Genomic DNA, 26,615 nt, shown 5'->3' on the forward strand with positions numbered 1-26,615 from the left:
TCAGAGTGCAGGCATTACTTCTCACCTCTAGAACTTAAGAATGGCTAACTAATTTCCTTAAATGCCTGTTCACTCTCCAACAAAACATCAAAACCTTAAATATTCTTGTCTCCACTCAACCTGATTTATCATGCTCATGCATGCCTGCTGGATGTTCAAGCTCCTACTATTTAAAACTAAGTTCCTCCCTCCAACCCTTCCTGGGACGACCTCCTATGCCTCCTTCCTTCCACCCTGAATTTATACACTATCTTGTTTATCCTATTCTGTTCCATCCTTTTTACATACATCTGCTTGTGTGCATGTATGAATGTATGCAGTACAATTGCAGACAAACGATCTTAACAATGCAAGACAAGCCACATGGGATGGAAATCTTCAGCTAAAGACCTTTCACACATCTCTGTGCATCATCACGAGCTATGCAATGCTGCAAGAACAGCAACAAGTGGGATGAGGGGGAAGTTTCCTCAGAGTAAGATACTGTGTGAGCGTGTTAGATAGGAGTGAATGGAGACGAATGGTTTTGGGGGACTTGAGGAGCTGTTCAAGTGTGAGAAGGGTAATATTTTGTTAAGGGATTTAGGGAAACCTGTTAGCCAGACTTGAGTCCTGGATTATTATTATAATCATGGGGGAGTGCTAAACCCATAGGATTATACAGCACAAGTGGGGGGGGGGGATGGGAGGCATTCAGGCTCAATGCAGGGAACTGGAGCACAGATCCAATTCCCTAGATCAAGAGCCCCTCACCAGCATCAAGGAACCTCCTTTGAGGGGCCCCTTGAGTCCTGGAAATGGGAAGTATAATGCCTGCACTTTAAAAGAGGGGTTTGAGATATTGGCAATTTGGAGGGACACCTAAACTGTCATAACTGAGCACCTCTGCAAAGACAGTGATTATGTATAAATGATGGTAAAAGTGTTGAATGATGATGAAAGTTATATCTTTCTTTTTGGGTCACCCTGCCTCGGTGGGAAACAGCCGATTTGTTAAAAAAATAAATAAATGAATAGAGTAATAGTGCCTGTCATTTATGTACTATATATCACTAAGATTAGAATATTGCAGACCTTAATGACAGTAACTGATTAAAGGACCTCCATGTATTGACTCTTAAGGAAGTCTTCCATTTCTCATGCAAGTCAGACATTGTTTGGATTGCCACTACAATGCTATATTAACAAACATTTGGGAAAACAAGGATATGAAAACAATGCAGTTTTAAACAAAAGTTTATTTGAAATATATTACACATACTAAACTGAGTCTAGTCTTCAGAACCCTAAATGTGTTAAACCATGTTGCACATTACACAAATAACATACACATAGGAGAGAGGAGCTTACAATGACGCAAGTTCCTCTGAAATGTTGTCCTAAGCTCCTCTGTCCTATGTGCAGGATATTTGTGTATTGTTCCAGTCATGGTATTGTGCCTTTTTGTTCATGTTGCACATCATGTTATGCTGAAAAGTATTGAATTCTTATTAGAAGTACAAGCCTAAAGGGCAGAACTCTTGAATCCAGTTGCAGGTACATGAGAGATACTGTTGATTGGTTCATTTATTAGGTTTAAAGTTTATTAACTAAACAAGGGTATATAAGGCTGCATGTTACCTATAAACCCCCATTCAATGATACATTAACCCCTAAAGTAGGGATCAAAGTGAACTCCCAGCAAATATACACACCACTTGGTGTATATACCCTTCTAAGAGCTACTTTACAAGTCAAAATATTACAACTAGCAATGCTGCAGTCTTCATATGTCCTCTTCTCCTTGATCCAGTTCACGATAATACCCTTTTTCTTCCGAGTAAGTGATGTTGCCAGGTGGCACCACGAAGTAGTCCTCGAGAGTCTCTTGTGCACAAGCTAGCAGCTCCTCACTCAAGTCACCAGAATGTACTTCATCTTCTGCAAGTGGCAAAGACCTGAAGGGTACAAAGTAAAGCTTAAAGACCATAAGAATAAAGGAGCACTGTAGTAGGTTGATTGACCCATGCTAGACAGGTCCTCAAACCCAACCCTTCACGATCATATATCTGTCTAATCTGTTTTAAAAGCTAATCAACCTTTGTAAAACTACCTATGCTTAATATTCTTGATTTTGAATTGAGGGAACTAAAGGGTAAATGTTGATGCATATTATAATTAAACTTGTAGGGAGACACATAAAAGGTACAGGGTGATACTTAATACAATTAGTGTGAAATTGAAATGATATATTTACTTTACAGTATATATTCATACTGTCTCTCATTCCATCACATCATTCTTTCACACACAAATTTGGGACTTGATATGTTTGATTTTGTTTCGTCTGGCTATCAGAATTTTCAGCAGCTTTAAGATAAAGCTGTAATATATGGTTGCATACAAGGGTATATATTTCAGCATCTGAAAAATGTGAGGTACTGTAATTAAGTTCAATTCAAGGAAGAAAAGGGTAGCTTCAATTTCTTGGTCAAGAGCACTTCATCAACATTAAAAAAAACGTTCCCTTAAGGAGTGCACATGAGAAAAATCATGGAAACAAAGTGATATGTAATTATTTTCTTGTTAGGTAAGACACATATGCAACAGTTAGGTATCTTTATTTCGAAACGTTTCGCCTACACAGTAGGCTTCTTCAGTCGAGTACAGAAAGGTTGATAGAAGCAGAAGATACTTGAAGACGATGTAATCAGTCCATCACCCTTAAAGTTTTGAGGTGGTCAGTCCCTCAGTCTGGAGAAGAGCATTGTTCCGTTTCAGACAACGGAACAATGCTCTTCTCCAGACTGAGGGACTGACCACCTCAAAACTTTAAGGGTGATGGACTGATTACATCGTCTTCAAGTATCTTCTGCTTCTATCAACCTTTCTGTACTCGACTGAAGAAGCCTACTGTGTAGGCGAAACGTTTCGAAATAAAGATACCTAACTGTTGCATATGTGTCTTACCTAACAATCTGTCGGTATTTCATACCATTTTAATGTTCAATTATTTTCTTATCAAATTTGCATGAACTAATGTGTTCTCACTGTCCTTGTTTCTCTTAGCAGCCTTCAAACAGAAATCATTCCTCTAATTCATACAGTATGCACTGGAAAAGAAAGAAAGATTATGAGTACTGAACTTACAGTCCATAAAAAATGTGTAGAATAGGGGAGGATATGACTGAAATGTACAACTGGTAAACAGAAATAAATAAATTAAATATAAATAAGGTGATGAAAATATCTGACCATGACAAGACTTGCAACAATAGCTTCAAGGTGGATAAATTTTAACCCTTTGACTTTCGCAAGCCCCTTTCTGAAACTGTCATTCTATATTGCAAAAGTTTTGGAAAAAAAAAATTGTTTTTTCTTATGAAATGATAGAGAATCTTTTCCCGATGGTAATGACACCAAAAGTATGAAATTTGGTCGAAAACTCACGGAATTACGCTCCCACGAAGTTATCGGTCTCGGCGACATATACACATCGGCAATTTCGCCGACTTTGGGCCCTGTTTTTGGCCAATTCCGTTGTTCCAGTTGACCAAACTCATAGCTATTTCTTTAGAACTCCATTTTTTCTATCAGTTGAGTACAAGAAACTGCCCATTTACCAATTTGAACTACCCAATAAAGTGGTCAGAAATTGGCAATTTGGCCAATTTCATGCAAATTAGAAAAGATGCCAATTTCAAAACAGGGTCCAGAATAAACAATGTAGACATTCTTAGCACTAAAATAACATATCCTTTGTTCATTAGTCATGTCTCTAGGCCCCTCTTATATTACTATTACTTTCTATTTTGATTTTTTATTCATACAAAAAAATACAAAATTTACTGTTATGCAGACTAATGCATTATTGTAAAAATGGTATAAATAATATCAGTGCACTAGTGAAAGAATATTAGACTCCCCAGTTGATGTGTATTGGACATGTGGTGTAATTTGCTTACTCGTGAACATTGGTAAAAATTGAACATTTCCGCTACTTTGAGCTCAATTTCAAGGTCGTTTTCATGGTGAAAGTAATGAAAATCATCTCTATTTCTGTAATATGTTTTCCATTTTATCACCTGAGACCATGAAAACGAGAATACAACGATAAATACTATACAAAAATACACCTCAAAGTCAGCGTTTTAATCCCCAAAAAAATCAGTTTTTTTTTTCTCATTATGCACTGCGTGCTGCAGGATTTTTTTTATGTGGTGCACACTGACCACACAGACCCATTCTCTCACATGTGGGCCTACCAGCTTTCTCCTGCTTGATTTGAAGCTGCTAGAATTTACGCGTATAAATACGTCAGAAACAGTGGCGCATAAGATGTATATATACGACGTAAACAGTCAAAGGGTTAAATTTAGAAAGGCTATAAGAAGCAATGGTTTGGCAATAGGATAGATAGTGGAACACACTGTTAAGCATAGTAATGCCAGTGAAGCAAATACTATATGTACTTTGTCTAATTTTAAGCTACCCGAATTATAGTAATATTATACTTTGGGCAGCTTAAAATTAGATTAGACAAACATACGATGGAAGTAAATGGTATAAAATACCGACACAATGGAAAAATGAACTCATAAGCAGTATAATGTGATCCCTTTATTGACAATGTTTCACCCACACAGTGGGCTTTATCAAGTCACAAACAGATGTACCTGGGTGAGAAGTTGTGACTTGATAAAGCCCACCGTGTGGGCGAAACGTCAATAAAGGATCACATTATACTGCTTATGTGTTTATTTTTCCAGAAAATACACGAGTGAGAACACTTGTGTGATTAAGACATGCTTAGCATAGGCCCTACTTCAGTATGCCTCTATTTTTTCTACGACTTCAGCACATTTCAGCTGTTCCTTAATAAATATTGATAAGCTACTTACTCTCGTTAAATAAGAGGACACAAATGCAACTAATGTGACATTTTATTGTGGCAACGTTTCACTCTCCAGGAGCTTTATCAAGCTGTTACAAAAAATACATGGACACAAAGGGTATATCTAGGCTTAGTTATGTGTAAAACTAGAGGTAGTAGTAGTAGTAATATTAGCTGTAGTAGTAGTAATACAATAAGGTAGAACAATCGACTTGCACATGAGTAAAGGTTATAAAAGTTATCACTTGGGTAGCATAAAAAATAATTTAGACAAATATTTCTGTAGGTCCTAGGTTGGTAGACAGCAACTGCCCAGGGAGGTACTACCGTCCTGTCAAGTGAGTGTAAAACGGAAACCTGTAATTGTTTTACATGATGATAGGATTGCTGGTGTCTTTTTTCTGTCTCATAAACATGGAAGATTTTAGGTACGTCTTGCTACTTCTTCTTACACTTAGGTCACACTACACATACATGTACAAGCATATATATATATATATACACACACCCCTCTGGGTTTTCTTCTATTTTCTTACTAGTTCTTGTTCTTGTTTATTTCCTGTTATCTCCATGGGGAAGTGGATCAGAATTCTTCCTCCGTAAGCCATGCGTGTTGTAAGAGGCGACTAAAATGCCGGGAGCAAGGGGCTAGTAACCCCTTCTCCTGTAAAAATTACTAAATTTAAAAAGAGAAACTTTTGTTTTTCTTTTTGGGCCACCCTGCCTCGGTGGGATACAACAGGTTTGTTGAAAGAAGAAGATTTCTGTAGGTGGTTGGATTTGAGAAGGTCTGTTTCAGTGTTCCTCCTCTGTTATGTTCTTGTGTAGTATTAGCAGCAGAAACTGTGATGGCAGGCTTTACTGATTTGAGGAGGATTTTTGCTAATACAGTCGACCCCTGGCATTCGATGGCATCAGTATACGTTAAATCCGGTATACGATACATTTTAACGCAAAAATTTTGCCTCGTTACTCGTTAAAAAACCCGCCACACGCGATTCGTCCAGGATGAGTCCACATGTGGCCTGAACTGCCCCATGCGTGCCAGTGTTTACAAGCCAGCCAGTGTGCTCGCATCTAAGCATACATTCGGTACATTCCATATTATCACAGTGTTTTTGGTGCTTGTTTCTGCAAAATAAGTCACCATGGGCCCCAAGAAAGCTTCTAGTGCCAACCCTTCGAGAAAAAGGGTGCTAATGACTATTGAAATGAAGAAAAAAATAACTGCAAAGTACGAAAGTGGAGTGCGTGTGTCGGAGCTGGCCAGGTTGTATACAAAACCCCAATCAACCATCGCTACTATAGTGGCCAGGAAAACGGCAATCAAGGAAGCTGTTCTTGCAAAAGGTGCATGTCTGTTTTCGAAACAACTTCGACACTCTCCCCTCCTCCCATCCCATCAATCATAACCAGATCTTCATTAACCCTTTCAGGGTCCATGGCCAAAATCTGAAGTGGTGCCCCAGTGTCCAAGAATTTTCAAAAAAAAAAATTTTTATTTTTTTCTTATGAAATGGTAGAGAATCTTTTTGTGAATGTAATAAAACAAAAAGTACGAAATTTGATGGAAAATTGACGAAATTATGCTCTCGTGAATTTTGATGTGTCAGCGATATTTACGAATCGGCGATTTTGCCGACTTTGACTCCCATTTTAGGCCAATTACATTATTCCAGTCGACCAAATTCTCAGCTATTTCACTAGTATTACTTCTATTCTATCGATTGAGCACAAGAAATGGCCAAGTCAACTGTTTCAACTACAAAATAAAGTGACCGGAAATTGGTAATTTGGCCAATTTAACACAAAGTTCAAAATATTCCAGTTTCAAAATAGGGTCCAGAATAAACAATGTAGGTATTCCTGGCACTAAACTAACATTTCCTCTGTTCATTAGTTATGTTTTGAGGCTTTACAAATAAATTCCATTTTGATTTTTTATTCACATAATGAATTTTTATTCACACCAAAAAATAGAAGATTTACTGTTATGCAATATTGTAATAATTGTATAAATATCATCACCACATTTGTGAATGTATATTAGACCCACCAGCTGGCGTGTATTAGACGTGTGAGGTCGTTTGTTTACTCTTGAACATCGGCAAAAATTTAACATTTCCGCCACTTTGAGCTCAATTTCAAGCCATTTCCAGTGCTAACACCAATCAAAATTATCTCTACTTCTGTAATATGTCTTCCATTCTATCAAATGAGACCAAGAAGTCACAAATACAACTATAAAAAACATACGAAAAAACACTGCAAAGTCGCTGTTTTAATCGAAAATCATGGTCTCAGTTTTTTTCTCTCATTATACACAGTGTGCTGCAGGATTTGTTTTATGTGGTGCACACATACCACATAGATGTATTCTCTCATATCTAGGCCCAAATTTACCACTCACAGTTTATCAGAGTGAGCTGAGCTCATGACGTAGATCTACGGTTTGGACCCTGAACGTAAAGCCGTTGATCTACGGGACGGACCCTGAAAGGGTTAAAGGTAAGTGTCATGTATTCTATTGTTAGCAGAGTACTACTAACTGTGCATGTCTTCTTCAGTTTGTGTGCATTAAACTTAATATTTCATGTGGTAAAACTTTTTTTTCATAGTACTTTTGGGTGTCTTGCATGGATTAATTTGATTTCCATTATTTCTTATGGGGAAAATTAATTCGCCTTTCAATAATTTTGGCATATGATGAGCTCTCAGGAACGGATTAGTATCATATACCGGGGGTCCACTGTACTTCAGAGATGATGAAGCTGCCTTTATTTTGCTTGATTGTGTTAGAAACAGTGATTAACGATGATTCAAGGCATTTATGTCAGTGGAAATTAGGCTCTCTGATCACTAGTCGGGCATCATTGAATTTCATGAGTTGATTGGTGGAATTCTGGTGTTGTACGCAGGCGTTGTTCAAGTTATCAGTCCTACATGCATTAACCCTTTCAGGGTCTAGAGGCCAAATTTCAAAGTGTGCACCAGGGTCCAAGAATTTTCAAAAAATAATTTTGTTATTTTTTCTTATGAATTTTTTATTTATTTTTTATTATCACACCGGCCGATTCCCACCAAGGCAGGGTGGCCCGAAAAAGAAAAACTTTCACCATCATTCACTCCATCACTGTCTTGCCAGAAGGGTGCTTTACACTACAGTTTTTAAACTGCAACATTAACACCCCTCCTTCAGAGTGCAGGCACTGTACTTCCCATCTCCAGGACTCAAGTCCGGCCTGCCGGTTTCCCTGAATCCCTTCATAAATGTTACTTTGCTCACACTCCAACAGCACGTCAAGTATTAAAAACCATTTGTCTCCATTCACTCCTATCAAACACGCTCACGCATGCCTGCTGGAAGTCCAAGCCCCTCGCACACAAAACCTCCTTTACCCCCTCCCTCCAACCCTTCCTAGGCCGACCCCTACCCCGCCTTCCTTCCACTACAGACTGATACACTCTTGAAGTTATTCTGTTTCGCTCCATTCTCTCTACATGTCCGAACCACCTCAACAACCCTTCCTCAGCCCTCTGGACAACAGTTTTGGTAATCCCGCACCTCCTCCTAACTTCCAAACTACGAATTCTCTGCATTATATTCACACCACACATTGCCCTCAGACATGACATCTCCACTGCCTCCAGCCTTCTCCTCGCTGCAACATTCATCACCCACGCTTCACACCCATATAAGAGCGTTGGTAAAACTATACTCTCATACATTCCCCTCTTTGCCTCCAAGGACAAAGTTCTTTGTCTCCACAGACTCCTAAGTGCACCACTCACTCTTTTTCCCTCATCAATTCTATGATTCACCTCATCTTTCATAGACCCATCCGCTGACACGTCCACTCCCAAATATCTGAATACGTTCACCTCCTCCATACTCTCTCCCTCCAATCTGATATTCAATCTTTCATCACCTAATCTTTTTGTTATCCTCATAACCTTACTCTTTCCTGTATTCACCTTTAATTTTCTTCTTTTGCACACCCTACCAAATTCATCCACCAATCTCTGCAACTTCTCTTCAGAATCTCCCAAGAGCACAGTGTCATCAGCAAAGAGCAGCTGTGACAACTCCCACTTTGTGTGTGATTCTTTATCTTTTAACTCCACGCCTCTTGCCAAGACCCTCGCATTTACTTCTCTTACAACCCCATCTATAAATATATTAAACAACCACGGTGACATCACACATCCTTGTCTAAGGCCTACTTTTACTGGGAAAAAATTTCCCTCTTTCCTACATACTCTAACTTGAGCCTCACTATCCTCGTAAAAACTCTTCACTGCTTTCAGTAACCTACCTCCTACACCATACACTTGCAACATCTGCCACATTGCCCCCCTATCCACCCTGTCATACGCCTTTTCCAAATCCATAAATGCCACAAAGACCTCTTTAGCCTTATCTAAATACTGTTCACTTATATGTTTCACTGTAAACACCTGGTCCACACACCCCCTACCTTTCCTAAAGCCTCCTTGTTCATCTGCTATCCTATTCTCCGTCTTACTCTTAATTCTTTCAATTATAACTCTACCATACACTTTACCAGGTACACTCAACAGACTTATCCCCCTATAATTTTTGCACTCTCTTTTATCCCCTTTGCCTTTATACAAAGGAACTATGCATGCTCTCTGCCAATCCCTAGGTACCTTACCCTCTTCCATACATTTATTAAATAATTGCACCAACCACTCCAAAACTATATCCCCACCTGCTTTTAACATTTCTATCTTTATCCCATCAATCCCGGCTGCCTTACCCCCTTTCATTTTACCTACTGCCTCACGAACTTCCCCCACACTCACAACTGGCTCTTCCTCACTCCTACAAGATGTTATTCCTCCTTGCCCTATACACGAAATCACAGCTTCCCTATCTTCATCAACATTTAACAATTCCTCAAAATATTCCTTCCATCTTCCCAATACCTCTAACTCTCCATTTAATAACTCTCCTCTCCTATTTTTAACTGACAAATCAATTTGTTCTCTAGGCTTTCTTAACTTGTTAATCTCACTCCAAAACTTTTTCTTATTTTCAACAAAATTTGTTGATAACATCTCACCCACTCTCTCATTTGCTCTCTTTTTACATTGCTTCACCACTCTCTTAACCTCTCTCTTTTTCTCCATATACTCTTCCCTCCTTGCATCACTTCTACTTTGTAAAAACTTCTCATATGCTAACTTTTTCTCCCTTACTACTCTCTTTACATCATCATTCCACCAATCGCTCCTCTTCCCTCCTGCACCCACTTTCCTGTAACCACAAACTTCTGCTGAACACTCTAACACTACATTTTTAAACCTACCCCATACCTCTTCGACCCCATTGCCTATGCTCTCATTAGCCCATCTATCCTCCAATAGCTGTTTATATCTTACCCTAACTGCCTCCTCTTTTAGTTTATAAACCTTCACCTCTCTCTTCCCTGATGCTTCTATTCTCCTTGTATCCCATCTACCTTTTACTCTCAGTGTAGCTACAACTAGAAAGTGATCTGATATATCTGTGGCCCCTCTATAAACATGTACATCCTGAAGTCTACTCAACAGTCTTTTATCTACCAATACATAATCCAACAAACTACTGTCATTTCGCCCTACATGAAATGGTAGAGAATCTTTTTCTGAAGGTAATAAAACAAAAAGTACGAAATTTGATGAAAAATTTACAAAATTATGCTCTTGCGAATTTTGATGTGTCAGCGATATTTACGCATCAGCGGTTTTGCCGATTTTGACTCCCATTTTAGGCCAATTACAGTATTCCAGTCAGCCAAATTCTTAGCTATTTCACTAGTATTACTTCTATTCTATCAATTGAGCACAAGAAATCGCCAAGTCAACTGTTTCAACAACAAAATAAAGTGACAGGAAATTGGTAATTTGCCAATTTAGTGCAAAGTTAAAAATATTCCAATTTCAAAATAGGGTCCAGAATAAACAATGCAGGCATTCCTGGCACTAAAGTAACATTTCCTCTGTTCATTAGCTACATTTTCAGGCTTTACAAATGAATTCCATTTTGATTTTTTATTCACATAATGAATTTTTATTCAAACCAAAAAATAAAAGATTTACTGTTATGCAATACTGTAATAATTGTATAAATATCACCACATTCGTGAACGTATATTAGACCCACCAGCTGTTATGTATTAGACTTGTAAGGTCATTTGTTTACTCTTGAACATCGGCAAAAATTTAACATTTCCGCTACTTTGAGCTCAGTTTCAAGCCATTTCAAGTAATAAAACCAATCAAAATCATCTCTATTTCTGTAGTATATCTTCCATTCTATCAAATGAGACCAAGAAATTGCAAATACAACTATAAAAACATATGAAAAAAACACTGGAAAGTCGGTTTTAATCGAAAATTATGGTCTCAGATTATTTTCTCTCATTATGCACTGTGTGCAGCAGGATTTGTTTTATGTGGTGCACACATACCACATAGATGTATTCTCTCATATCTAGTCCCAAATTTACTGCTCACAGCTTATCAGAGTGAGCTGAGCTCATGGCGTAGATCTACGGTTTGGACCCTGAACATAAAGCTGTAGAGCTACGGCACAGACCCTGAAAGGGTTAATGTGTTCACTGAGGCATGTTTCGAGGTTCCTTGCTGTTCCACCTGCATATATCTTGTTACAGCCTCCACAAGGTATAGTGTATACTCCTGCATTGACTGGTTCATGGTGGTTCGATTTTGCCCTGGTTAGATCCCTTATGGAAGTGCTGGCGACTCTAGTGTTAGTTTGTGTGAGTACCTTGGAAACATTCAATGCAACCTGGCTGTTGGGAAGGATGATAACTTTGTTAGGAGTGGTGTTGGTGCATGGAGAACTGATGATTTGAAGAGCTCTTTTCTTGCAGCTTCATCATCTCTGAAGTATTAGCAAAACTCCTCCTCAAATCAGTAAACCCTGCCATCACATAGTCTCTGCCACTTATACTATACAAGAACATAACAAAGGAGGAACACTGAAACACCCCTAATTCTACTACTTATTCTCCTTTGAACTACAGTATTTCAGAATCCTCTTAGGAATGTGTGAGTGGGAAGGTTTTTACAATTAGCCATATCCCAACAAGGCAGGGTGACCTAAAAAGAAAAACAGGTTCAATAATTTGTACAGGAAAAGGGATTACTAGCCCCTTGCTCACAATTAGCTATATTACATAAATTTTTTCACATACCTATCCTCAAGTACAGTAATCATGGGCTCCACACCCTCCGTGTTCACCACACACAGCTGATCGGCCATGCTGGAAAAACAATTTTATTCTATTATTCAAAAATCATTCTTAGATTCATGGAAAGAGCTAAACCCATAAGAGTCATTGAGTGCTACAGAGCAGAGGTGAAAGATGGTAGAGATGAAGCAGTGGGTGCTGAGAGAAAGACATCAACAGAAAGGAGGGGAATCACAACTGCAGTAGCACACTAATGTCAGTTAAGAAATCAAAGAGCAAATCTACAAAAAGGTGAGACCACAACACAGGAGGGGTGTATTTTCCTTAGTGTAAGTAAGTAAGTTTATTCAGGTATACACAAATACAGCTACATAGATTATCATACATAGCAGCATATGTGTAAAGTACCTAGGATAACCCAAAAAAGTCAGACAGAGTGACTTATTTCCATTGGGGTCCTTTGACCTTATTATTATAATATAAAGGCTATATCTTATTATTATTATAAAATGGAGATAACATCTTATTATCATACTAAAAAGACTATCTACTACACGAGGGTCATTAAGACTTTCTACAATACGAGGGTCATTACCAGGAATAAGGTAAAATTACACGTGTGTTAGCTAAAAAATAATAAAAATCATTCCCCCCCTTTCTGTAGCTACATTCATCAGACACCTTTTGGCTCTCTTCTTGAACTGGTTCATGCTATGACTGGCTTTGACATGTGTGGGCAGTCTGTTTCATTCCTTTATTGCTGTGCAATAAAAGGTATTTGAAGCCTGGCCACTGACTGTGGGTGCTACAAAGTTGTATTCTCTCCCCCTAATACTATGATTGCCTTGGTTCCCAGCCTTGACAAAATTGGCAGCAAGATATTCTGGACACTGTTTGTGAGCAATTTATAATTTATAATTATTTTCCAGTGCATATGGATATGCATATGGCATATTGGCAGTTTGGAGGGATATGTTGTGTATCTTTATATGTGTATGCTTCTAGACTGTTGTATTCTGAGCACCTCTGCAAAAACAGTGATAATGTGCGAGTGTGGTGAAAGTGTTGAATGATGATGAAAGTATTTTCTTTTTGGGGATTTTCTTTCTTTTTTGGGTCACCCTGCCTCGGTGGGAGACGGCCGACTTGTTGAAAAAAAAAAAAAAAAAAGAGGTAAGTTGGTATTATGGCTAAGTGACTAAATACTAGTTTGTGAGTTTAGCAATGTGAATGCTTTTGTTTTGGCACAGTACATAGTTTCAGTATTGGAGTATCACAGGATTCATTATTTTAAGATTGAGATTAATATTTCTGTTCATGGTCAAATGGGTGAGTGAGTGTAAGTGTGAACCACCAGGTGGTATTCGTGTAGTTAGTTGACGGGGTGTATCAGGGAGATAAGATGTTTTCTAATGGTAGTTTTGAAGGAGATAAATGTGTCTGCAGTTCTAGAGTTCTCAGGTAGGGTGTTTCAGATTTTAGGGCCTTTGACATACATGTACATTGAATTTTTGTAAAGATTTAGTCGGACACGGGGAATGTCATAGAGATGTTTGTGTCTGGTGTTATGCCTGTGGGTTCTGTCACAACTATCAAGAAAGCATTTTAGGTCAAGGTTGATATTGGAGTTTAAGGTCCTGTAGATGTAGATTGCACAGTGGTAAGTGTGGATGTACTGAACAGGGAGTAAGTTTAGATCTATGAAGAGTGGGGAGGTGTGTTGCCAGGGATGGGATTTAGTGATTATTCTTACTGCAGCTTTTTGTAGGGTTATTATTGGCTTTAGATGTGTTGCTGCAGTTGATCCCCAAGCACAAATAGCATAGGTGAGGTATGGATAAATAAGTGAGTGGTATAGTGTGAGAAGGGCATTTTGCGGCACGTAGTATCGTATCTTGGAGAGGATCCCAACCGTTTTGGATACTTTTTTGGTTATGTGTTGGATATGGGTGCTGAAATTCAGGTTGTTGTCAAGGTATAGGCCTAGGAATTTGCCCTCATTATGTCTGGTAATTAGAGTGTTGTCGATCTTAATGTTAATTTGTGCATCTCCTGCTCTGCTACCAAACATAATATATAGTAGGTTTTGTCAGTGTTAAGCGTAAGTTTATTGGCTGTCATCCAAGTCGATATTTTGATCAGCTCCTCGTTAACAATGGTGTTGAGGGTGGCAAGATTAGGGTGAGAGATGACATAAGTCGTGTCGTCAGCAAAGAGAATGGGTTTCAGGTGTTGGGATACGTTTGGAAGATCATTGATGTATATGAGGAAGAGCAGGGGACCAAGGACACTTCCCTGCAGAACTCCAGTATCAAGTGGCTGTGTTGTTGATGCTGTGTCTTTAATGGTGACATACTGATACCTATTAGTAAGGTAAGATTTGAAATAAGCAAGCGCATGGCCTCTTATACTGTAATGGTCAAGTTTGTGGAGTAGGATGTCGTGGTCTACTGTGTCAAAAGCTTTTCTTAGGTCAATAAAAATTCCTAGTGGATATTCCTTATTTTCCAATGCTGTGTAAAGCAGATCTAGCATTTTTATGATTGCATCATTAGTGCTTTTATTTTTCCTGAATCCAAATTGGCAGGGGTTGAGTATGTTTTGTGCCGTTATAAATGAATATAGTCTCCTGTGCACGAGTTTCTCAAAGATTTTGGATAGCAATGGTAAGTTTGATATTGGCCTATAGTTGTTTAAGTCTGTAGGGTCACCACCTTTATGTATTGGTGTAACCCTTGCCATCTTGAGTAGTTTCAGGAAGGTGCTAGTTTCTAGTGACGTGTTAAAAAGTAATGAAATAGCATGCGAAAGGACATGGGCCACTCGCTTGTACAGTAATGGTGGGACATGAAACAGATTCCCTGAGTTATTTTTAAGTGACTTTATAATCTCGGTGACTTCCGTGGGCTCAGTTGGTGCAAGATAGAAGGAATTTGGGAAATTCCCATCTAGGTAGTCCCCGGCATGGGCATTGGTATGTGGGATTTTATTGGCGAGATTAGATCCTATGGTTGAGAAGAAGTTGTTTATCTTGTTAGCTGTGTCAGTGGGATGTAGTGGTGTTTCATTAGGTTTAGTTAGGACAATATTCTTGTTTTTTTTCAGTTTGTGGGTCCCTAGAATCTGAGAGAGTGTTTTCCAGGTCTTTTTTATATCTCCTCTAGTGTCTGTGAATCTACTGGAGTAGTATAGTTGTTTGGCTGTCTTTATTACTTTGGTGAGAACTGATGAATAGTGTTTAAGAATATCTTTGTGTATTAAGCCCTGTCTATATTGCTTTTCATATTGGTGTTTCTTGTCAATGGATTTCAGAATGGTGGTTAGCCATGGACAACCAAGCCGTCTGTTTGTGATCCGTTTCGTTTTTATAGGACAATGTTTGTTGTATAGTCTAAGTATAATTTGTTAAGAAAAATGTCTGTCCAGTCATCAATACCATTGGCCTTGGAGAATTCTGTAGGCCAGTCAACAGTCTCTCGGTCAGCTGTGAACTTCCTTATTGAAGCCTCGTCATGGAGTCTAAATGAGACTTTGTTGTATTCAAGTGGTGGTTTACTAATGTTTGTCAGGAGGAAGGTAGGGTAGTGGTCTGTAGTGCTATCTGTGATTATCTCTGATTTAAGGGGGGCTAGTATATTGGTCCATATATGGTCTATTATGGTTGCACTTGTCTCAGTGAGCCTGGTTGGTTTAATTATTGTTGGTATGAGAAATGTGTTGTTCATATTGTTGATGAAATCAGTTACAGGCTGATCATCTAGTATGCCAAGGTTGATGTTGAAGTCTCCAGCTAAGAGAAGGTGGTGCTTATTCATTTGTCTGTTTGTTATTAGTGACTTCAATTTCTCACTGAAATTTGGGATGTTTGTGTGAGGTATCCGGTAAATGGCACCGATTGTTATAGGTGTCTTAAGGTTTTTTACAGTAAAATTAGCAAAAATGTATTCCCCATATTCCTCACTAAAGCAAGTGGTGCTAATACAAGATAATTGGTTAGAGTAATAGATTGCAATACCACCCCCAACTTGGTTTGGTCTGCAGTTGTGAATTGCTGTGTATCCTGGTAGAGGGTAGATATCTATTGTGTCCTGCTTAAGCCAGGTCTCAGTAAGAATAATGCAGGAGAAGGGTGTCTTTAGTGATTCATGGAGTGCCAGGAGGTCATCATAGTGTTTGCTTAAGGACCTGATGTTGTAGTTAAGTACTGATAGACTTTTAGCATTGTTTAGGATAGTGCTGGCTTGTGATGCTGTGTAATAAAGGCAGTTACTTTCCAATAGGTTTTGATTGGGTGTCAGATTATGGAGGTTTAGATCAGGGTCAACGTGATCAATCATCTTCTAGGTTTAAATTGTGGTTATTTATATCCTGAGTTGTGTGTTGAGTTCTAGTACTGATATCTGTAGTGGTGGGAAGTTTGGACAAGTATATAGCTAGAGTATTTTGGTCATATAGAGTAGTCACTATTACACATAATGAAGTTGATGTTGTCTATGTGTTGTGCTGGAATGAACTAAAGCACAACTAGGTATAAACTAGTAATATAAAAATACAATGAAGTCCAATGAAAGTTTTGTCCACAAAGTCCAACCTTTCTCATACTCCATTTACCTCTTACTCATACTGTAGCTATCACTCAATAATGATCTGACATAACAGTTGCTCTTCTAAACTCATACACATACAAAAATCTACTCATCATCCTTTTATTCACTGATACATAATCTGGCAAATTGCTGTCATAGTGCACTATATGTCCTGGAATCTTATTTATCCTTTTTTTCTTAAAATAAGCATTACAGATATTATCAAAATTCTTTCTATACATAATTCAATTAGAGGCCCCCATTCTCATTTAACCTGGCACTCCAAACTTACCTGCTCTACCCTCTGCAACAATCTCTACCACTTAAGCATTTAGGTTACCCACAAATGGTATCACAGTGCGTACACTATGGCAATCATTAACAATATATGATATATAACAAGGGCAACACAGCTTCTCCTCACTTAGCAATGTACTTGTTTACCGACGACTCAGACTTACGACGGGTTACCTGACCAGTATGCATACCTAAATACTATAATGTATATTATAGCTGATTTCCTCTATTCTGTTTATTACAATATATAGTACACTATTGTTTAAACATTTAAAAATATACTAAAAATGTTATAAATGGTGCAAAGGTGACATTAAAACAACATCAAAGATGGTTGACACACCCACTACCATTATAGTATGCTCCTAGCTTACCAGCAAATTTGTTTGCTGATGTAGTCTTAGGAACGGAACTCAGTTGTCAAGGGAGGAGAGGCTGTATACTATTTGACAAAAGCAAAAGGTTGTGCCTCATACCTTATTGCAGCCTCCAACCGGGTAAGACCTTCCTTGTTTACAAAATCAACGAGTGATAGTTTTTCTAGCCGCTGCACTAGTTGAAGATCCACTTCTGTCTTTGGTGGGAGATCTTCATTGATACTAGGACTAACTGGGTGTTGTGGCACTTTTGACCTCTCTGTAAATAATAGAATTAACAGAAAAAAAAGTCATAGTTCTAAGCAATGACAGGCAAAACTGGGAAAGCTTATAGGTTTAAAACCAAAAAAAATTGCATTTACATACTGTGCTGTAGATATACAGTGGACCCCCGCATAACGATATTATTTCAATCCAGAAGTCTGTTTGGGTGCCGTTATAGACCGAATTTGTTCCAATAAGAAATATTGTGAATTAGATTAGTCCGTTTCAGACCCCTAAAAATACACCTACAAAAGCACTTACAAAAATACTTACAAAATTGGTCGAGTTGGGAGCTGATCGTTATGCGGGGGTCCACTGTACTGAAATATCTTTTTTTTTTTTTTGAGAGAGAGAAAATAGGAAGTGCATCTGTCTCGAACTCAGAGGATGGAGGATCAAGCCTCCATCACGTCTTGAGCTGAATGACCCACTTGGGTTTAGTACTTAATAAGAGCTAAAAACAAAATGATGCAAAGACAAAAATGCATTGGCCATCACTTGTCCTTTAGCTTCCTTTCTAGAAGGGCACAGACATCGTGACCCAATACAGTGGACCCTCGACCAGCGATGGCATCGATTAACGATAAATCTGACTAGCGATACATTTTATCGCAAAAATTTTGCCTCGATTAGCGGTAAAAAACTCGACCAACACTATTCGTTCCATCTGAGACGCGTCCACTTCTGGCCAGTGTTTACAAGCTAGCCAGCCACCGCGGTCGCTTCCAAGCATACAATCGGAACATTTCATATTATCACAGCCTTTTTAGTGATTGCACCTGCAAAGTAAGTCACCATGGGCCCCAAGAAAGCTTCTAGTGCCAACCCTACAGCAAAAAGGGTGAGAATTACTATGGATATGAAGAAAGAGATCATTGCTAAGTATGAAAGTGGAGTGCATGTCTCCAAGCTGGCCAGGCTGTACACAAAACCCCAATCAACCATCGCTACTATTGTGGCCAAGAAAACGGCAATCAAGGAAGCTGTTCTTGCCAAAGGTGCAACTATGTTTTCGAAACTGAGATCGCAAGTGATAGAAGATGTTGAGAGACTGTTATTGGTATGGATAAACGAAAAACAGATAGCAGGAGATAACTTCTCTCAAGCGATCATATGTGAAAAGGCTAGGAAGTTGCATGACGATTTAATTAGAAAAATGCCAGCAACTAGTGGTGATGTGAGTGAATTTAAGGCCAGCAAAGGTTGGTTTGAGAGATTTAAGAATCGTAGTGGCATACATAGTGTGATAAGGCATGGTGAGGCTGCCAGTTTGGACCAAAAAGCAGCTAAAAAATATGTGCAGGAATTCAAGGAGTACATAGACAGTGAAGGACTGAAACCTGAACAAGTATTTAATGGTGACACTGACAATGTTGTGAAACACTTTAGGAATGTCATAAAGGAACGGGAGGTACAGGCCTCTATGGGCAGATATGTTGTGCGACAGAGGTCCAGTGACTCTCAAGCTGGTCCTAATGGCATTAAAAGAAGAAGGGAAGTAACCCCGTAAAAGGACTTACCACCTCAAGTCCTAATGGAAGGGGATTCCCCTTCTAAACACTAAGACCATCAACACACTCCCCTCTTCCCATCCCATCAATCATCACCAGATCTTCAATAAAGGTAAGTGTCATGTAACTGTGCATGTCTTCTTCAGTTTGTGTGTATTAAAATTAATATTTCATGTGTTAAAATTTTTTTTTTTCAATACTTTTGGGTGTCTTGCACGGATTAATTTGATATCCATTATTTCTTATGGGGAAAATTAACTTGACTAACGATTATTCTGACTAACGATGAGCTCTCAGGAACGGATTAATAGCGTTAGTCGAGGGTCCACTGTACTTTCCTCATCTTAAAAACTTTATTACACATTTCTTGCATCCTACTTTTATGCTAAACTACATTTTTTTAATTTATGCCCCTAATAATATTTTTTACAGACTTTCATTCAACAATGCTATTTTTTTTTCATTCATGGAGGTCATAAAGAGATCATACAGCACCTGCAGAATGGAAGGCAATCAGATTCAAGCCAGGAAAACAGAGGATAGCTTCAATTTCTTATATCAAGAGCCCTTCAATGGCATTAACCCTTAAACTGTCCAAACACAGATCTACGTTCATGTGCGTAGTGCTCCGACCTTGATTTTCCCCATTTGAAAGCATGTAAAAAAACGCAGACCTACATTCAGAGCCCCCCGTACATGGACGTAGATCTACGTTTCGACAGTTTAAGGGTTAAGGCACTCCTTATTAAAGGTATGTAATCCTTTAGCTCTCCTCTTTTCCTTTCAAGCTCTCCTGCCCCCTTTTAATTTGATTCACCCAGTGCTACGTCTTCTCTATGGGGAAGTGAAAAAAGAATTCTTCCTCCGTAAGCCATGCGTGTCATAAGAGGCGACTAAAATATCAGAGGTAAGGGGCTAGTAACCCCTTCTCCTGTGTAAATTAGTAAATGAAAAAAGGACAATTTTTGTTTCTTCTTTTTTGGGTCAGCCTGCCTCAGTGGGAGACATCTGGTGTGTTAAAAAAAAGAAAAGTAGTGTACCATACTGGTAAATTCCAATTAAAACCCGCTTTCGATACAAAAATAAACATTTACAGCATTCAATATATTTTGCTGCTTCAACTGAGGAACTCTTTAGAAAAGTGCTGAAGAGGGCCTTAGCTGAGGGCAAAACACAATCAGATTTTTGCTTTCATTTCCAAAGTAAATTTTAATTGGAATCCAAAATATGGCTACTCAAAATATATTTCTTTTGTGCAAATGTAGTGCTCATTAACCTTGCTTAGCAGTAACAAAAGCTGGCTGGCTTGTCACATTAGAAAAATTGATCCTTGCAGAGAGCTTCCTCCAAGTGTATCTCAGTAGACCTTGTCGCAGACAGGCTACCTCCATCTCTGGGATTTCCAGCACTCTGAAATGTAATAGAAAAAGCATTATTAGTTCATTGTACCCATATGTTTGGAAAACTATTATGGAACATTAAAAAATACATAAATGCCAGAATTAACCAACAGAATTCTTAAACATGGCTGTACCCAATGGTTAAGAATGCGATAAACTATCTAAAAATCTTTTTTTTTTTTTTTTAAGATGCAAGTGCAGAGCAGCTTATATTGTGACGATATTTCCCTACGTTTATATAAAGCTCTATATATAGCAAAATGTAGTCACAATGCAAGCTGACTTGGCTCATGTGTCTTTTCTTTATTAATGTCAGCAGTAAGTCTTTTTTATCCAATATCATTTATAGCCACTCATATCTGTGCCTAAATAAGAGAAAATATACAATTCCCTGGCTAACTGTATATAGTCATTACAGATACACAAAGGTAACATTTTGTGATGACTTAATCTAGAATAGTTCTATAGTTCCTAGGTAAAAGAAACCATTAAATACCAACATGTAAATAAGACATGTATATAGTACAGTGGACCCCCGCATAACGATTACCTCCGAATGCGACCAATTATGTAAGTGTATTTATGTAAGTGCGTTTGTACTTGTATGTTTGGGGGTCTGAAATGGACTAATCTACTTCACAATATTTCTTATGGGAACAAATTCGGTCAGTACTGGCACCTGAACATACTTCTGGAGTGAAAAAATATCGTTAACCGGGGGTCTACTGTATTAGATTACTTATTGGGGAAAAGTTTCACTCTCAGAGCTTTATTAGTCCAATACAGAGAGAGGCAAAACAGGGCTTATACCATATAGTGAAGACAGGAAGACTATCAGCGGTGAGGAAGAAGTCTGGTGCAGTGGGGTGTGGCTTTCTGTTCATCTAACTCTAGTATCCTGGAAGCGTAGAATTAATTTAACTGAAATTTCTGAGATACAGTAAAACTAACTGTTCTGGGAGTATTGATGATAGCTTTAGTAAAAAATTACAGTAATGTTTGTGTAGATTTTCTTCACTGATGATATATCTGGCCTTGTCAAACCCCTTGAGATGATTGTGTGAATTATGGTGGATAATGCATTGTTCTTGTCATCCCTATGTACAGCCTCTCCTCACTTAGCGACGTACTCGTTTACCGACAACTTGGACTTACGATGAGCTCTCTGATTTGTGTGCATACCTAAATAATGTATATTAGAGCTGATTTCCTCTATTCTGTTTATTAGAATACATAGTACACTATGCTCCTCACTTAGCAATGAATTTGTTTACCGACGTGGTCTTAGGAACGAAACTCTATCATTAAGTGAGGAGAGGTTGCATGTGTGTGTTCTCCTGCACGTTACCCCAACCTTATAAGAGTTTCTCCCACGTATACCTCACATCCTTGAAACAGGATTACATAATACTGCTGCTTTAGATTCTGTGAGTCTGACTGTTTTCTTTCTCATTACTAGTTCCTTAATTGTAGTAGACATCATGGCGAATATGTTGATGTTACTCCTGGTGAGTATGTTAGTGAGAATCTTCTTTTTGATATCAATGTCACTTATGCAGTTGATGAGGTCCCAGAATGTTTAAGATGTACTTACCTGATGAAGCGCAGGAGTTTCAAGAGATGTTTGACTAGTGTACCCGTCAAGGTTTCCTGTAGCTCGGGTAGAGCGTATGTGTTGAGTGTCTGTGGTTTGATCCCTGGTCCAGGTGGAAACACTGGGTGTGTTTCCTTAATACACCTGCTTCCCTGTTCACCTAGCAGTAAGTAGGTACTTGGGTGTTAGCCGACTGATGTGGGTTGCATCCTGGGGACAAAATTAACCTAAGTTGATCAAAATGCTCTGCATAACCAGGGACTTTCTATACAGTATGTCATTCATGTCAGCTAGGTCTGTATAAGTTGTATCATGTACTTGTAGAAATAAAGATTATTATTATTGTTATTAATGCCTGAAGTAATAGGTCTTAAGGAAATATCTGACTTTTAGGTTTTAAGTAGTCCATACATATGGACAGGTGTGGGGTTACTGGGCAAAAATTCCCAAAAAGGATTTAAAATCATCTACCTTGTTTAGACATCTGTAAAAAAATAACATATAATAAAGAAAAATAAATTATATTAATCGTTATAACATGTTACACATCAAAACTAGTAGAATATGTTATGATAACTTAACCTAGGACATCAGAACACTTATAAAAATAATTAATACATGCTTACCTACACCTATCATAATTAACATATACTAGTGATATTATGATTAATATAGGCCAATAATTTATGATGATTATTCCATGTCTCCTGTAAATGCTGTAACAGAAGAGAGATATTCCTGAATGTCAGTCCTCGATACAACTCGCATTACAGGGGTTATAGTACCTAGGAAATGGGAGGTTTGATCCAAGGAAAATGAGGGTTGCACCGGTTCCTTGGAGTCCTTCAGCATCATCAAGGAATTTATATAATAAATATTAATAACAGTAATATAGTTTAGGAGACAGGAAAAAGACAGTAAATTTATTTAGGTATAATTACAGATACGGTAAATACAAATACACAAGTTTTAGGTGGTAACAATTATCTTAAATAGTAACATGTATGCAAATTACCCATGAGGATAACCTAACTCAGTCAAAGTGATTTATGTCCTGCTGCTAGTAAGTTTATTCAGGCATACACAAATACAGTTACATAGATTATCATACATAGCAGCATATGTATAGAGAACCTGGGATAACCCCAAAAAATCAAAGTGACTGATTTCCATTGGGGTCCTTTAACTCCAGTCTACTTCAATTTGTCGGCATCATATACATGGTTTTTACCTGTAAATAGGTGACTGCAGGTTAGCCGGTTGTAGTAGGTCACTTTACAGGAAAGAACCTTGGAAGGAACCTAAGAACCCAACGGAAATAAGCCACATTACTACTTCTTGGGGGTTTACAGGGCCGTTGACAGCTAACGCCGTATCTTTGTTGGGTTTATCAGGGCCAGTGACAGCATAAGCCATTAACGCCGTATCCAGCCCTGCCTTCTGGGTGCTGTTGTTAAGGTAGTTTATTCAGGTATACACAAATAGTTACATAGATTATCATACATATCAGCATATGTGTAGAGAACCTGGGATAACCCAAAAAAGTCAAGAGTGACTGTTGGGGTTCATAAGGCCACTCTTGGACATCCCTCGTGACAGTCTCGCCATGCAAAAATGCAATGCACATAAAGGGCCCGAAGATCTGGAATTCAGTACTTGAACCGGTAAAGGATCCCCTGACTACTTATAAATTTAGGACTTTGCTTAAAAATCATCTCATCTCTCAATCCTAACCAAGCCAACCAAAACAACTTCTGATCAGTTTGAAGCAACTCTTCCAAATATTATATTATATGACCTCTAGTCTATTAAACATCTGCCAATCCATGAAATATTACTGCTTGAACCATTAATTGCAATATTATTTTTTATAATGGGGGAAAAGTGCTGTCATGGATCGAGTCATGGCTCACGAACAGAAAGCAGAGTGTGCATAAATGGGTATGGCTCTGTAACAAGTGGCGTTCCACAGGGATCAGTTTTAGGCCCGTTGTTCTTTCCAATATACATAAATTAGACACATGTGCATGTTGCAGCTTTTAGAGGCCCGAAAGGCCTCTACAAGCTGTAACATGCCTCCCAACGCACCAAATTACACCTCTAAACCTCTACAAATCCCTAATACGTCCTTTGATAACTTACTCTTCTCTAGCTCCCTCTCTTGCAGCTAAAACAAACTTACTTAAACTGCAGCGTGTCCAGAACAAGGCGCTGCGCAGCGCTGGGTGCTTGATGTCAGATGGGAGGACTTCGCCACAAGCGAGTATCTCCATGCCCAATTAGACATCCCTGCGCTGAATCTGTACTGGAAGACGCTCAGTGACACACAGATAGATGAACTTGAGACACGACATGACTACTGGACCTCTCTCCTTGACGAAGACATTCGCAGACCCACAAACCGACACAACCTCTTCTACTCCTTGTATGATCCTGCTCTCAACCCTATCTACAAATAACCTTTGGTTTCTCTGAAAGGTACCTTTGACCCAAATTCGCATTAGCTGCTGGGTTAAGCCAAGGCTCAATTTACACTCTCTAGCGCTAATCTTCGCCTGTCCCGTCCTCCCCGATCACCCCACCGGAGTCCCAACACTATACAATGCAAGAACTATACATGCCAGATAGAGAACATCCTATACAAGTGGTAAATACCACGGATTATATCATCAATACTCCTCCTCACAGGACTCAAAGAATGACTCTCCCACAGAGGGTCCGTCGTTTTATCCATAAAGATGATTACCATCGACCCATGATATTGAGCAACCTCCCTGATGAAGAAGATTGGGTAACACCAGAACCCTTCTATGTGTACTGAGAAAATCATCGCCCCCAATTAGGGAGACATCTTATATAACAATCTAATGTAAAAATTATGCTATTTACTATGGCTGGACACCACCTGTAAGAAGCCATTGTCACGTAATTCTATAAACTGGCCAGAAAACTATTGCCTTCATTGTCGCATAAATATCCGTTGTGCAACCGCAAAAAAAAGCATAGTTCTTCTGTCTTCAAGTTATGTCCTAGAATTTGTATTGATAAAGCCACTGGATGGCGAAACGTCTACAATAAAGATACCCAGATGTTGCACAAGTGTCTTACTCTCATCAGCAATTGCAACTTGTATAATTACTACCAATTCGGAGTCATGTACTTATATATCTGTTATATCTATGTGTCTCTGATGGGTTAGTATTATACCCCTTAAAGAATATCTTATCATTTCACATACTCTTTTTAAATTACACCAAAGTGGTTGAGCCACTTACCTTTAATATCCTACCTCTCTCCCCCCTCCCACCCTTTTCCAATATTTCTACCCTTACCCATCCTTCTTCCTTACCCATCTTACCAAAGCTCTGGTCATAAGAAGAAGAGTCCCAACAGAAGAGCCTGGTATGTCTGTTCTTAATGTCTGTCCCACGATCGCCCTGGCTCTATTTCTACGACTAAGAACACTCCTCTCCAGAGCTATTCTCCGTCTGTCCCGTCTTCCCCGCTCATCCCATTGGGATCTTACCTGAACTTGTTCGTTCGTTCGTTCGTTCCTATGCTGTACTTCCTACAAGAGTGATGGACTGAACACATTTCTACTTTGTATTGGACTGATGAAGCCACTGTGTGACGAAACGTTTCCTCAGTAAAGATTCCCATATGTTGCATAAGTGTCTCAATTCTTCAAGCTTCCAGTCAGACACGAGTAATGGCGCAGCATAATCAACCAATGATCTAATATAAGCAAGATACATCATTTTCACAGTTTTAACATGGGGGGTCAAAGGACCCCAATGGAAATAAGTCACTCTGTCTGACTTTTTTGGGTTATCCTAGGTACTTTACACATATGCTGCTATGTATGATAATCTATGTAACTGTATTTGTGTATACCTGAATAAACTTACTTAGCTCCATACCTGGGATGAAAACCTGCCACAACTCTAAGTGCTCTCAGCCTTTCTTTGTATTGGCGACAGTCTCGTTACAACAGGTCCAAGTAGTGGAACCTCAAAGCGTAGATACCTGTGTCTGCTTACATATTCTAGAAGAGACCCATCATGCAACTGGATCTGACGAACTATGCCTTTAATCAAAGCTTATTACTTAGCTTTGAAAATTGGGTTAGGCAAATATTCTGTTAGTGGGATGGATTGTGAAGGAGCTGCCTAGTATGGGCCAACAGGCCTGCTGCTTCTCCATTCTCATTTTCTTACATCATTATCCCATGACATTAGGTTACACCTCCTGGGGGTGGTGCCAGGGACGTATTAAACCGGTGAAACAACCGCTCAGTGTCACTTGTGAGTCAGTGCGAGAGAGTGGACAGAACTGAAGCGGAAGCGTGAAGCAAGAGAGATCTGATCCTGTGACAGAAGGCCTAGTGAACAGACAGTATTGTTCGAGTCTGCATAACCTCAGTTTTGTTAGAAGAATCGGATCTTATAAGAGCCCTAGTGAAAAGTGTAGCAGCAAATTGGACAGGAAAT

General features: G+C 38.8%; 1 protein-coding gene across 3 annotated transcripts; it reads right to left on the bottom strand.

The window, feature by feature from the left end:
• Window positions 1-1,223: 1,223 nt before the first annotated feature.
• On the bottom strand, window positions 1,224-23,541 carry GatC (glutamyl-tRNA(Gln) amidotransferase subunit C, mitochondrial). 3 transcript variants are annotated; one of them, XM_053790050.2, is made up of 6 exons: window positions 23,357-23,537; window positions 22,126-22,335; window positions 20,408-20,541; window positions 17,456-17,615; window positions 12,100-12,168; window positions 1,224-1,937 (listed from the first exon to the last, which is right to left on the bottom strand). In XM_053790050.2, exons 3-6 carry the CDS (start codon window positions 20,520-20,522, stop codon window positions 1,766-1,768), a joined length of 516 nt encoding a protein of 171 aa, XP_053646025.1. In that variant the 5' UTR covers window positions 20,523-20,541; window positions 22,126-22,335; window positions 23,357-23,537; the 3' UTR covers window positions 1,224-1,765. The 3 variants fall into 3 exon arrangements, with proteins under 3 accessions (XP_053646025.1, XP_053646027.1, XP_053646026.1); XM_053790052.2 differs by lacking the exon at window positions 12,100-12,168 and having other exon boundaries at window positions 23,357-23,541; XM_053790051.2 differs by lacking the exon at window positions 22,126-22,335 and having other exon boundaries at window positions 23,357-23,538.
• Between the last annotated feature and the right edge of the window lie 3,074 nt (window positions 23,542-26,615).

Source organism: Cherax quadricarinatus, chromosome 58 (assembly GCF_038502225.1).
Source record: "Cherax quadricarinatus isolate ZL_2023a chromosome 58, ASM3850222v1, whole genome shotgun sequence".
Classification (NCBI taxonomy): domain Eukaryota; kingdom Metazoa; phylum Arthropoda; class Malacostraca; order Decapoda; family Parastacidae; genus Cherax; species Cherax quadricarinatus.